The 13,415-nt window shown below is 38.9% G+C and overlaps 3 protein-coding genes across 5 annotated transcripts; 2 read left to right on the top strand and 1 right to left on the bottom strand.

The window, feature by feature from the left end:
• Positions 1 to 98: 98 nt before the first annotated feature.
• LOC135172753 (mesoderm induction early response protein 1) lies at positions 99 to 3,763 on the bottom strand. Of its 2 annotated transcripts, none has more exons than XM_064139083.1 (5): positions 3,202 to 3,763; positions 2,812 to 2,947; positions 1,682 to 2,683; positions 1,417 to 1,544; positions 99 to 1,329 (listed from the first exon to the last, which is right to left on the bottom strand). In XM_064139083.1, exons 1-5 carry the CDS (start codon positions 3,312 to 3,314, stop codon positions 882 to 884), a joined length of 1,827 nt encoding a protein of 608 aa, XP_063995153.1. In that variant the 5' UTR covers positions 3,315 to 3,763; the 3' UTR covers positions 99 to 881. The 2 variants fall into 2 exon arrangements, with proteins under 2 accessions (XP_063995153.1, XP_063995155.1); XM_064139085.1 differs by having other exon boundaries at positions 99 to 1,326; positions 3,202 to 3,762.
• A 256-nt stretch (positions 3,764 to 4,019) lies between these two features.
• On the top strand, positions 4,020 to 6,236 carry LOC135172763 (WASH complex subunit 1). The gene is made up of 4 exons (XM_064139108.1): positions 4,020 to 4,164; positions 4,240 to 4,369; positions 4,462 to 5,002; positions 5,192 to 6,236. Exons 1-4 carry the CDS (start codon positions 4,143 to 4,145, stop codon positions 5,939 to 5,941), a joined length of 1,443 nt encoding a protein of 480 aa, XP_063995178.1. The 5' UTR covers positions 4,020 to 4,142; the 3' UTR covers positions 5,942 to 6,236.
• A 277-nt stretch (positions 6,237 to 6,513) lies between these two features.
• On the top strand, positions 6,514 to 10,125 carry LOC135172765 (COP9 signalosome complex subunit 2). Of its 2 annotated transcripts, none has more exons than XM_064139111.1 (9): positions 6,514 to 6,674; positions 6,946 to 7,137; positions 7,244 to 7,369; positions 7,437 to 7,604; positions 7,693 to 7,867; positions 8,182 to 8,320; positions 8,545 to 8,761; positions 8,845 to 8,985; positions 9,272 to 10,125. In XM_064139111.1, exons 1-9 carry the CDS (start codon positions 6,621 to 6,623, stop codon positions 9,389 to 9,391), a joined length of 1,332 nt encoding a protein of 443 aa, XP_063995181.1. In that variant the 5' UTR covers positions 6,514 to 6,620; the 3' UTR covers positions 9,392 to 10,125. The 2 variants fall into 2 exon arrangements, with proteins under 2 accessions (XP_063995181.1, XP_063995180.1); XM_064139110.1 differs by having other exon boundaries at positions 6,515 to 6,674; positions 6,943 to 7,137.
• Positions 10,126 to 13,415: the final 3,290 nt, after the last annotated feature.

Genomic DNA, 13,415 nt, shown 5'->3' with positions numbered 1-13,415 from the left:
AAATCAACGCATAAACGTGTTGCCATTTTTTTTCCTTTCGCCTAATTATTTTGCTTTTCTTTTATCCTATAATACTAATAATAATAATAATACTAATGCTAAAAATAATAATAATAATCATATTTTTTATCATTTTTTACGATACAGTAGAAAAATATAATTCGAAGTGTCAATACATGCCTCAGTATCTTGTGCCCTTTGCTCTTCTGTTGATTTTATTTCGTCTGGTTTTCTGCGATTTGCAGACGGTGAATCGTAGCATCAATTATTGATATTATAATAGCCTGTGTTGCAATTCAACACGAAAGCACTCCAGTTGATGAGCAATAAGTTGAGAAATTTCGGACATCATATACTCTCGTGAATGGAAAGCATCCATTGGAAGTCAATCACACATCTTACGCCACTATTCAATCGCCAAACAATGCATGATTTTTTTTTTCAAATTAACATTTGAAAATAAATTTTTCCTTGTAATTAGCTACTCATATTCGTTGCATTTCCATTAAACTGAGTGCTATCGGTAATAGAATCAAATCAGTAGAACTGAAGAATAATGTTCAGTCAAAGTTCAACAAATACTTAACCAATATTCTAGACAATAATTTGTGAAATTTTTCAACTCATTGTGAAAATATCCCCCTTTAAAATCCATAACAAGTTAATTAAAAGATTGAATGAATCAGTGAAAAATTCGTCAACAGTGTCAATGGATTTTTATAAACTTGTGTAAAACACAATACGTGAACAATGATTTAATTATTTCGTCTCATCTTTTCATTTTTGAATGACTGATGGCAGCGGCGGAGGTAGTGAGTCCCATAGGACTGTCCAACAATTTGTAATTCACTCTGTGAATAATTATTCGAATAAAAGGGATGCTAAGGTGGTAAATGAGCCGCAACAATGTCAGATGATGTTGGGAATTCTGGGGGAGATTGATAGAGTTCGTGAGTGTGATTTTGGGATACGGAGTTTATTGGAGGATCTGATGTTGGATTGAAAGACGTGGGAGATACAGTGGATGATTCAGTGGTTGCTGGAAGGTTGCTTGGAAGCGGGGGAGGAGGTAAGATAGAAGGGGGAGAACTTGGTGAGGTATTTGTTGGGCCCTCTGCCACAGCATCACCATCGGCTCCAATGCCTGAGGGCTCGTCATTCCCCTGACTCTCCCATAATTCCACTGATTTTCCTTCATGATTGTTGGAGAGATTTACGTTCGTACGCTGGCGCTTTACATCACCATGAAGGAGGCAATTGACGTTGGGAGAGCTGCTCCGGTCTCTCACTCCCTCCTGTTCCTCCAGGAAACGATCCATGTAGTCTCTGCTTAACATTTCGTACAATATTCAGTTGATTTTATTGGTTTTTCCAAGGGAATTTATACCTGATTCATTAAGTATCCCTAGTACTTACGTTATACCAGGATGCAGGGCATATTTCTTCTTTTCTAAGCGAGCTTTGTAGGTGAATATATCATGCCTTTCTGTTTTCTTCCAGAGGTAGTAGAACTGCACCAGCTCACCCACAGATCTCGTCCTTACCTGAGTAAAATAATCAAATCATAAACGATTATTTAATTAAAATTAGGCAGTTCTCTGTACTATGGAAAAATGTTCTGACCTTCTTCCTTCAGCTAGTAGAAATTAATAAATAATCTTTATTGTAAGGCAACTATTACCTTATTCTTTTGAATAAGATGAAAATCTTTTCCATAAGTCCTCAGTCCGGATTCAAAATTATGACACTCTTCCTCCGACCAGAGGCTAATAGCATCAATAGGAGGTAGTACGTTCATTCTCCTCCTCCTCAAAGCCTCTTCCAAATTGTATCCACACTGCAGGAGAAGGTAGAGAGCTTGTTCATCATCCCTCACATGAGCACCAGTTGGCAACAAACTGCTTTTATGCGTAGGCAACTGAGCGCGTTGAAGGAATTCCTCGGTTTCCCTTTCAGGTATGAAGCTGGGATTCCAGAGGATTTTATCTTCATTCTCGTAAGGTAGTGCGTCGTCGTATCGACAGAGGCCCTCAGGAATAATCGCTTGGTAATCAGTCCCAACCATAATTGTCTTCTTCCACTCATCCTCATCAGGACTGTAATCGCAGTCATCGTCCTCTTCTTCACTTTGAGGTCGTGATACACTCCTGAGAAGACGTGAGGATCCTCCACCACTACTTCCACTCCCTCCAACGCCCACAGTATCACTTACACCTGGCACTGTAGTTCCTGGAACTTCAGTGTTATCACTGTCTTCACTATCATCATCGTCCTCTTCGTCCTCGTAATTTATATCCTCATCAGCAACAAGGGCTGGATTGTTATCGTTAGTAATTTCAACATCAGCGCCTGCTGGATTTTCTACCGGAATCCCTTCACCTGGGGCTTCCATTCGTCTTGCTACACCTGCGGACTTTCCTGTCGTTCCCAAGCGTTCTGCTTCCTTCTCTTTTACTAATTCTGTGTAAAATTGACGCAAACTGGGCTGGGAATCATCGTCCTCGTATTCCTCTTCATCCTCGTCCTCGAACTCATCACCCTCATTCTCGATTTTTTCGGACGACTGCAGAACGGGGTCTGGGTCACCCTCGCGGGCGAGAGGGAGACGTTCAGAACTGTTGGACCCCGGGGAAGTGCGACCGTAATATTTTGCTAGGAGTTCCTTCAGAGGCATGTCACCTTCCTGGAATCGGCACAGGAAAATTAGATTTTCGGACATGATTTAGGATTAAGTGCCGTTAATAAGGTGAGGAAGTTTAGTGACCCCCAAAAGTTGTCATAACAAATTTGGCAGTGAAAATCTTTAGATACCTTTTGAAGATTGGAAAGTTCATTATGCGAATCCTCACTTCCCTCCATCGCCTCTTCCTCATCCAATGTCCTTTCATCGTCAAAATCGTTGACAATTAGATCTGACGTTGGGCCACCATTGTAAGTGCGCGGTGATCTAGATCCCAAAAATGCAAATGCAAACCATGAGAAACTTGCCCTACCAGTAGTCTGAAAAATCTAGCTATCCACAGAGAGAAAAAATCTCAGGGATAAATAACAGAGTTCTATCTTCTTACTCGACTTTTAGTAGGTAATATTGTCAAAATTTGAAAGATATTCACTCATTTCATACTCGTAAAATCTAGAAATGTTCATGGTTCCCTGTACCCAGTATCATAGCCCCCATTCCCATCAGATTGGAATATTTACCTCCGAGCGCATCCGTTCCCGGTCATCCTCCTGGTGATAGTCCTTGTTCCACCGGCTGAAGCGGCACCGCCGCCTCCTGTGGTTGCTCTCGATGATCTCGAGTCCTGGAGCATCGTGTTCACAATAACCAGCAGCGTCAAGTAACGGCAGCTGCTTGTCCTCAACAAACATAGCAAATTCTGGGAGTCTAATTCACCCCCAAACACCTTGCTCCCACCCGCACTTGGCTCCCCCAAATGTCTTTGTATTCCTTTGTATCCTCTTTACTCTTGTTTATACTCCAATCTCAATCAGGGTACACACTAAATTGGATATTCACTCAAATACACTTTTTTCATTAACTACACCAGGTGAATCGAATGATTGAATATTGTTAATGCGACAATTGCACTTGTTTTTGCAATAAAATAATCACCAACTTGTAGCTAACATTATCGCGCGGGGAACGCTTTTGCATCGATTCATTCTGCTTCCTCTCACTCGCATCGAACATCACGTAGGACCTAACCATTGAAAAAATGGGTCATACTTAGACAAGGTATTGCGTTCTTCTTTTTTCAGTGAATCATTGTCCACTGCACTTCACAATAGGGTGCTCTACGATCGCTTCTTGGGGGTGACAATATTGTTTTGACGAAACATCCAATGGGATTCGGAAATTTCTATTGGCGTTGGAAATCGAGTTAATTCATTGGCTAAGGTGAGAGGTTAGGTGACGCACATTGGACAGAGGAGAATGGCGAATAATAGGTGGTGGGGGAAGTGCTCAACTTCATGCTAGTGAAAATCAACTACAGTGAAGTTGGTTGGAGGTGAGTGAATACTCGTGGAGCCGCGGACACTGTTCCGATTGTCAATGTCAATATTGTTATCATTCCACAGGCCCTGATGAGTGTTTAATTGTGATAATTAGGATTAGTGCAGCTGATTTCCGTGGAAAAATGTTGGAAAGGATTGAGATTAGTGAGTTTCTAGAAGACGAGAATTCCTGGAATTTTTATTTGTTGATTGGGAGATTGATGAGTGGTTTTTTTGCAGGTGTCATTCACAGTGACTCCAGACATGAGGATACAATACTTCAAATCACTGATTGCCTGGATAATCTGCATCAGGCAGCGTCGCATATTTTTCAGGGCATCGATGAACGAATTGCTGAGTATAGCAAGAGGTGGGGGTTTCTTTCATTACAGCCTAGATAATTGTTTTAGACCTTATTTGACACGCGTCAATCAATGATTATGATATTTTTAAACTTCTTAGATTATCAACTATAAAAGTAAAAACTAATCAAATTGAGAGCCAACTCAGCTACCTTCAAAACACAATGAGTATGAAGGCAGTAAAAATGTTCTCAGATCCAAAATATCCAGCATATTCGACCTATCAAGAGTACCACGTCATAGTTGACTCCCAAGCACTCCCAAAGAGTCTGCACGCTCGAGAGAGATTGACTTCCTCAGATAAAAAAAAATCGAAACCCACAGACTCTGGTGAATCACGAACAAATGTGAATTATTACTCTCCCGAGCCGAACTTGAAAGAGAAACTGCAATTTTATTATGTGATGGGGAAATCCATGCAGAAGAGACCTGGAGAATCTCTGCAGAAATATAATATTGATAAAGTGTCTTCAGTCAGTGCTTTGCTTATGAATGAATCAAGTCTAGAGGGTTTGGAGCAACCAACGTCATCCAAAGGAGGAGCTGAACAGATGCAGGATGCTCCTGACTCCATTGGACAGCCGTGGCGCTCTTCAGATATTGAATCACCTTCTTATTTATATGCACCAATGTTGGGAGAGGTATGTTAATCTAAATGTTAAAGACCACAACATAGGACGTTCACAATATTAAACGAATGACATTGTAAATGGCTCATTTATTGAACAGAAAAAAGCTGAACATTGCAATACTCTTCTCTAGATGTTAGAGCTTTGCGGAAGTTTTTCTGAGACATTTCCATAAGCTAATTATCTTCGCTGTACTTGCAGGTTCCTCAAATAAACGTCCCAGCGATATTACCTGACCTTCCAGGGATTGTCGATGATGAGAGATTCGTCCTAGACTTGACTTCGCAGTCTCCAATAGCCCCATCATCCGCCGTAACATCGCCCACTCTCAGAATTGATCTTCCCGATACTGCCATAATAACTGAGAGCTCCGAAAATAAACAAACTGATTTGCAACTCGATTCTTCGAATCTCCCAAATGTCGGAGATAGTACTCTTGAACAAGCTCCACCTCTGCCACCTCCACCCCCACCACCCCCGCCTGCTCAAGTACTGCCGAACACCCCGTCCACAATTCCAGTTGTTCCTCCGATAACTATGGCTCCTCCGCCACCTCCACCACCACCTCCTCCAGCTCCAGAAGCAGATACAGCTCCAGAACCAAAGGTACCTGTCAAAGCTCCAGTTTCCACGGGAGGGGACGACAGAGGAAACCTTATGGCTGCGATTCGAGCTGCTGGTGGGGTTGGAAAGGCCAAATTGCGGCAAACGACGTCCATCATCGAACAGACTGAGGACAGATTCTCCTCTGCGTCTGTTGGGGGTGATCTTATGGCAGATCTACATGCAAAACTGGCGATGAGGAGAAAAGCGATGACTGGAGGGGCAGTGGGAGCCTTGGAGCGAATTTCTAGGCTGATTCCTCCTCCACCCAAGCCGACTGAAATTTCTGATAGGAATTCAGCTACCAGTGAATGCGACTCACAGAATGATAACGATGACTGGGAGTAATAGCTTTTTGGGATTAAATAAATCATGTTATAAATGTAGAGTTCGGGATTTTTTATGCTGGAAATGAAATTTCTTCACTACTGTTTTCGTTGCGGACGTTCTCCTCGGACGTACCACCTACAATTACAGCTGTATCACAGATACAGCCTTTGATGTTTTTTTTCTAGAACTTTTTAATTGTTGGTATTTGCCTTACCTCTATTCCTCTATTAATTTCTACACTTGAGAAAAATACCTGTGATAGATTATAATAACATGACAGATTAAAAAAAAATATATAAAAAATTTAAAATTATATACGTTTTGATTGTTTCTTTTTGCATTACCCAAATTTTGAATTTTTATTAGACAAGAAGGGCTTTAGGTGACAATGCACTTGGATGGGGCATTGTGGACACCTGGGGTAAGGTCGTCCTCGCTTTAAAATTAGTTTAAGTGGGGATCCATATTATTGTCCCACCCACTTTTAATTGTGAAAATAAATATTTCAAATTCACCCGGGAAATCCGTACATGGCTACGGTGCGCAGGCGCTCACGTAGGATAAATTTATATACTCCCACTGTTCTCTCTTGTTAACCTGCACATCACCGGAAGACGTCGAATGAAACCCGCTGCTGTTTCAGCAGTCCATATAATTTGTTTTTCTCTTGAAATTATTCATTTATAACAAAATAAATATGTCGGACCCTGAGGATGACTTCATGTGCGAGGAGGAGGAAGATTATGGACTGGTAAGAATCAAATTTACGTGGCTGGAGATATTTGCCGGTTGTCGGTTGGAATGTCAACTTGGAGGTTAGAGAGTTTGACAAATTGTGATTGAAAACAATGAGGATTTTCCTTAAAATTAATAGAAATGTCTATTCACCCTAATTGTATTCCACAAAATCGATCAAACCTGATTATACAAAATGTTTGCACAGTAGTTGATTCTCGAACTCGAGAAATGAACGACGATGATTCGTCGAGTTTGCAATTATCAGAATTAACTGTTTCTAGGAGTACTCGGAGGATTCAAACTCAGAGCCAGATGTCGATTTGGAAAATCAATACTACAACAGTAAAGCACTGAAGGAGGATGATCCTAAGGCGGCATTAGCAAGTTTTCAAAAAGTTCTTGATCTTGAGAATGGGGACAAAGGAGAATGGGGATTTAAGGCACTCAAACAGATGATAAAGATTAACTTTAAATTGGTATGTTTCCATGGATAGTTCCTGATATTCGATTTTCTTTTGAACATTGTCTTGAGAATTTTATCAGTACTTGATATCTTCGATGATTTATCGTTGTACTTTTCAGAATAATTACAGAGAGATGATGGCTAGGTACAAACAATTGTTGACGTACATCAAGAGTGCTGTTACGAGGAATCACTCCGAGAAGTCAATAAACTCGATTCTGGATTACATTAGCACCTCGAAAAACGTAGGAGATTTAATTATTTTGGAGATTTAATTCAGGGGAATCCATTGAGAGTTTTTTTTGTTCTTAGATGGAATTGTTGCAAGACTTCTACGAAACCACACTGGATGCCCTCAAGGACGCTAAAAATGATCGATTATGGTTCAAAACAAACACGAAATTGGGGAAATTGTACTTTGATCGATCCGATTTTAATAAGTTAGCAAAAATATTGAAACAATTGCATCAAAGTTGTCAGGTACATGTGATAAATTCAGTCAACATCCACTCATTTGGATGGAATTAGTCTATTATATGTTTATTATATTTAATGACAATTTTTACAGACTGACGATGGAGAAGATGATCTGAAGAAAGGTACACAATTGTTAGAGATTTACGCTCTAGAGATTCAGATGTATACAGCACAGAAGAATAATAAGAAATTGAAGACACTTTATGAACAGAGTCTGCATATTAAAAGTGCCATTCCGCATCCACTAATTATGGGCGTAATTAGAGGTATTTAATATTAAATTACTTTATGGTAATACTAAAATGGAGAATGACTTGAGTGAAATACAAAATTTTTATTCCGAACAGCAGAGTTATCTTCTTTATGGTGATAACTTTTTATTCAGTCGTCAAGGTTACTCGTTCTAGCATAAATAGATAATAATATACAGAGGCAATCATGTTAGCTACCCTTATTTTTAATTTGGACTGGATATGACTATTTGGCTGGCTATTCTCCATAAAATTAGTGTCAATTACAATTACGCCTATTCAAACAATAGGTGAGCAGAATGCCAGAATTGAATGTGATTTTTTTCCAGAATGTGGAGGTAAAATGCATTTGAGGGAGGGTGAATTTGAACGGGCGCATACAGACTTTTTCGAAGCTTTCAAAAACTATGATGAGTCGGGTTCCCCGAGGCGCACGACGTGCTTAAAATACCTCGTTCTTGCGAACATGTAAGTTGTCCATAATTTGTCTATAATGGAACGATTTTATCTTGAAACTTTATACTGAAAAAATTATCGAAGCTAAATGGGCAGTCAATGTAAAATGCTTGAGAAAATACTCCATCTCTAAAACTATTCGATCAATTGAGCTGATATTTCATTGAAACATTTTGATCTGCAGTTTCACTCCCATGTTTATGAATTTTCATAATGACCGTTTTCATTTTCTAAAGGTTGATGAAATCCGGAATAAATCCTTTCGACTCTCAGGAGGCGAAACCCTACAAGAATGACCCGGAAATATTAGCAATGACGAACTTGGTCGTTAGTTATCAAAATAATGACATCAATCAGTTCGAGTTAATTCTCAAGCAAAATAGGAATAACATCATGGATGATCCATTCATCAGAGAACACATTGAAGATTTATTACGTAATATACGGACTCAGGTAAGTAATGAATTATTCACAAGATAATGGAATCATAGAAATTACGTGTTGAACCATTGAAAGATGATGAGTAATTATTGCAGGTTCTGATCAAGCTCATTAAGCCTTACACACGTATCCACATACCTTTTATCAGCAAAGAATTGAATATTGATGTGTCTGAGGTTGAGAGCCTTCTCGTTTCTTGTATTCTGGATAGCACCATTCGAGGGCGGATTGATCAGGTAATTTGTGTGTCTGTTAATATATCCATTGTTGGATAATTAAAGTATCGATAGTTTAAGTTTTCTATTTACTAAATGCCGATCAGTCAAAAAAATAATTCCGTGATCATAGAAGGATAATATTTTTTTTTGTGAAAAGTTCCTTCAGATATATTCTCAATATTGCTGTTTCGCTTTAACTCACGATTTTTACACGAAATAGTTGATGTCAACTATCTAATGAAGATAAGAAATTAATCGATAAAGTGGTATCTCTGTCAATTGTAGATGATAAATTTTATTTCAGGTGAATCAAGTACTCGAGCTCGACAAAAAATCTCTCGGTGCTGCTCGCTACAATGCCCTAGACAAATGGACAAGTCAACTTCACTCACTCCACTTGGCTGTGGTAAACAAGATGTCCTAAGTTTAACTGCGACTCAAAAAAACATTAGCTGTTACCACTGTGAATACGAAATGAGCCCCAGTTTAACTCGGGTCGCTGCAGTTGAATTCGAGAGTTAAACAATAACGGAACATGTGAGGACAAGAGAATAATAATTAATAAAATTCAGCGTGATATTTTCTACTTAAAGAAAAAAACGAGAAAAGGGAAATTAAAGCAACAGTAACCAGAGTGAACTTCATAAGATCAATAAAATCTGTTCTTTTGATTTTTATTGATTTGATTGAACTTTATGGGCAGCACTGGGTTCAGTTTTCCATTACTCTAACTCCATCTTTAGAGTAGTTTTTTTCCTTTCACCCATCGTTCCTTTAATTGTTTGTCAGGAGTTAATCACGAGGCACAAAAATTTCGGAGGAGCCTATTTATCCTATTGTTCAGTTTGAAACCATCTGAATAATCAATGATTTAAATTAAAATTGTGGAACCTATGTGTATCTCAGAATTTGTTTTACAGAGATTGTTCATTGTAGTCAGTTTGAAAACGAGGGGAGAGTCAGATAGTGGACACTTCCGAGTGTGTTCTACAGGTACTCATTTTTTAAATAGGTCAGTAGAACTACCTCACCCTCAATTCATTACAAGAGAGCACTTTTTTATACAAACAAATGATTCCATTTAACCGACGGTTTGATTGGCCATGGAAATTGAGAAAAAAATCAAGTGTTTATTTCAATAAATCAAGTTTAAATTTTCGTTTATTGTACGCTTATTTGAAACAGACAGGGACAGTCGTTCCTTCTCAGTCTTTAATGACCCAGAAGAATCCTCAGTTCTACATTAGGTATCGATTGCCGCAATAATTTACATTTCAATTGCGGTATGATTGCCAATAATTTGACTTGGTGTGAAATTTTATTCATTATCACCCTTTTACTCTGCTACAAAGTTATTTAAAAACCACGGAGATTGAGATATACGAGACATAATGGTTTATCCTCGTTTCTCTTCTCTTAGTTTTGGAGTCTTACTTACAGCTTTTACATGGAAGATGTAAATAAACGACCCTTGGAAATTGGATAGAGACACTGTGAGGTGTGTTTTCAAGCATTGTTATTCAGAACGTGTGTGCGCCTGTGTAAACGTTGGTTAGCCCACACCCTATAACACTGTATAATCCCGGGTTGTCTGGAAAACAAGAATGGTAAATTCATTGCCTGTAAATTAATTCTTCAGGGGATGCACGACTTATGATTTTTTTTCTTCTTCCACAGCCTCATTTTACCAGGCACAATCGAAAATAATTTTTGTTTCTTCAATATTTCGGCTAATTACGTTATGTCGAAGCCACTATATTTTTGCATAAACTTTAATTGAAAAGTTCAGCTTCCTTTCAAATTTCTTCGATCAGTAAATTCAGAGTAAAATATAAAAAAAGACGTGCTCCGGCGTGGTCTCATGGGGCATTCAATCTAGGGTTAAATGACCCTACAGATTTTGAAGTTCCAGTCCTCTGTGTGATGGCAACCCATGATAAGCATATAGAGGGTATCGCACGCTTAGCGAGAAGATAGTGAAATGAGGGAACCATCGAGAGTACAGAAGCTTTAGATTCTCCGAGCCAACGTGGGTATAACGTGGCTTTCCATTCACAATGTACGAACTGCATTCTGCTGGAAAGGGTGTGAGAGGACCCCCCTGTTAGTTTCGGTGGTGCCCCATTGCATGCACTCTATTTCCCATGTTATGTATTGCAGTCGAGGAACTGAAACTCCCTCGGGCAATAAATCATGCACGATGATATTGTCGTTTCGCATAATGCTCTATACCGCATGTAGCATCATCAGCACGCGCATACTGTAAATTTACACAGTCGCCCATAATTTTTTGTCCCCTTTTTTCTATCTCCCACTATTTGGAGAGAGCAGATGCCGTCTCTTGTGGAGGCCAAAGCTGGAACGGCAGGAGGTAGAGAAAAGTACGGAAAAATACAAGTCTGTAATACGCTTTTAACGCGTAGTGAGAGAATTACTCACTTAATTATTTTTCAATCGTTGGAAAAAATTATGGAACGACTCATTGTCTCTTCAGGGAGTCATGGAATGAATTTAAGTGAGAGACAATCAGGGTCTAATAACGCGGACCCTAAAAAATACTCCAATTTAATGGTTCTCCTCATTAGGTCACAATGGAGAGCTTGAAGAGATTCAAAAACTTGAAAATAACAAAAATATCGACCTCTACTATCGATTTGGAATCACAATATATGTTGGTGATTGAGTTGAGAGGATGGAGGTGATGAGGGATGGGATAAGATACGTAGGTGGGAGCTCGCAGGGGAAGCCTGTGCCTTGGGAGCCATTCTTATTGAATATTAAACGGGTGGGAACACCCAGGGGTACAAATGAAGTAGAGGGGTGACGTGCAACGGCGGCTAGAGTGCCTCTTTGCTCTTTCCGACGACGAGAGATACGCAGAACGGCATCGGTGGATCCCCCGGAGAAGGCTGGATCGAAAGACAAGGAGAGAATGAGAGGGGAGGGAGTGGGACTGATACTCAATGTAGAAAAGTGAAGAACAGTAAAAGTACGCAATTCTCGGGTGACAAAAATGCCTAGAGAGGGTGATAATGTTGTAACCAGGTGAAGAGATTTTCTGCTGGAATAAAACCTTTGGGATTATTCGATTTTTTTGTTCTATCTGAAGACAGATGTCTCCAACATTATTGGGGAAATGTTTCCAATCTACAGCACATTGGTTTTACTGCTTTGTGAGTGAAGAAGACGGGCAAAACGGTTTGGATTCACAGATTTTTTTTTGCATTTGTCCTTACTTTGAATATAAGTAAAGATGTTTAAACATCCAGTCGTTAGAAATTTCGGCAAATTTTATTTTTAGTCACGTGTTTTTTAGTATCAGAAAACTGATGAGACCAATTCTTTATCAATTTTTGTTAAAACCATTTATCTTTTCGATACCCTTGATGTAATTGAAATTGGATTAAAACTACCGTCTGCAGTACAATCAAGGGATTGATTGACGGATGCGACGAGATTCAGGTACAGCGTTTTCCTGTCATCCGAGTAAATATCGTACGATTTGATTCCGTTGAACATACGTTGCAAATCTCCATGAATTTCAATCGACTCCACCGCAACACTGAACTCGGTTGCGACTAGCAATATCAAGGGACTCCAGATGTCCTCCTGCTACTGGGGTATCTCCCACTCGATCACTTGTATACAAGTATATATATATACATATATCTAATTCGGTTTACATCTCTCTTTCTCCTCTTTTTGATCCATTTGGCTCCAATGAGATGACTCCTCTTGATATGGAAACCGGCTATCAATTCGCGATATCTTTCCATCGCAAAACTTCTGCGCCTCGATAATTCTGTCTATACAGGGCGTACGTGACGGGATTTCTCACCTGCTCAATCCCAACGTTAACCATATACACAGAGAGATTATTACCAAATTACAAACTCGATTATTCTACAATTGGGAATGAGATTACACTCGCTGCCGATTTCAATGTTTGCGGTGAAAATATTTGGTTGTTGCAATTGAAATCCAGTCTGTATTTAGTATGATTATTTTCAATACCAAAATTCTTATCGATTTTCAATTTTGTAATTTAATAAAAATAAATTGACGTAATAAAATCATTTATTGCCAGTGACTCTAGTGGTAAATCCCCCTCCTCGCCAGGGCAATGATTTTTTTTCCTATTAAACAAGTTAAATTACACATAAAATAATAAATCTAAAGTCCATTGCAGGGACTGATTGGTAATTTCGATTTTAACTATATCAATTCCAGGGAATTGTTCGCGCAAAATTTAATTTATTAAGAAATTGGAAACCCCTTTTATTTTTCTGAAAATCAACTTTAAAAAAATCGACTCTCCTTTTAAATTCAGTATTTATCTATTTAATGTAGTTTCTGTTAATGTATTTGTACGTCATTTAGTGTTCAGCTCATAATAAGTGTTAACTGGGGCCAGTGTCGAGGATAATTTTTTATCAACTTAAAAAAAT

Source organism: Diachasmimorpha longicaudata, chromosome 2, assembly GCF_034640455.1.
Source record: "Diachasmimorpha longicaudata isolate KC_UGA_2023 chromosome 2, iyDiaLong2, whole genome shotgun sequence".
NCBI lineage: Eukaryota > Metazoa > Arthropoda > Insecta > Hymenoptera > Braconidae > Diachasmimorpha > Diachasmimorpha longicaudata.
The sequence above is the reverse complement of the archived record's forward strand: the minus strand, read 5'-3'. Positions and strand labels throughout refer to the sequence as shown.

What these genes read in the sequence shown, in the direction of transcription:
- LOC135172753 (XM_064139083.1), bottom strand. Translation starts at nt 3,314, where the DNA reads ATGCTCCAGGACTCGAGATCATCGAGAGCAACCACAGGAGGCGGCGGT. An exon ending in ATCTTATTCAAAAGAATAAG is followed by an intron (nt 1,545 to 1,681) that starts GTAATAGTTGCC and finishes TATTTTACTCAG; the next exon opens with GTAAGGACGAGATCTGTGGG. An exon ending in GCCCTGCATCCTGGTATAAC is followed by an intron (nt 1,330 to 1,416) that starts GTAAGTACTAGG and finishes CGAAATGTTAAG; the next exon opens with CAGAGACTACATGGATCGTT.
- LOC135172763 (XM_064139108.1), top strand. Translation starts at nt 4,143, where the DNA reads ATGTTGGAAAGGATTGAGATTA. An exon ending in GTTGGAAAGGATTGAGATTA is followed by an intron (nt 4,165 to 4,239) that starts GTGAGTTTCTAG and finishes GTTTTTTTGCAG; the next exon opens with GTGTCATTCACAGTGACTCC. An exon ending in ATGCACCAATGTTGGGAGAG is followed by an intron (nt 5,003 to 5,191) that starts GTATGTTAATCT and finishes CTGTACTTGCAG; the next exon opens with GTTCCTCAAATAAACGTCCC.
- LOC135172765 (XM_064139110.1), top strand. Translation starts at nt 6,621, where the DNA reads ATGTCGGACCCTGAGGATGACTTCATGTGCGAGGAGGAGGAAGATTAT. An exon ending in ACATTAGCACCTCGAAAAAC is followed by an intron (nt 7,370 to 7,436) that starts GTAGGAGATTTA and finishes TTTTGTTCTTAG; the next exon opens with ATGGAATTGTTGCAAGACTT. An exon ending in TTCGAGGGCGGATTGATCAG is followed by an intron (nt 8,986 to 9,271) that starts GTAATTTGTGTG and finishes ATTTTATTTCAG; the next exon opens with GTGAATCAAGTACTCGAGCT.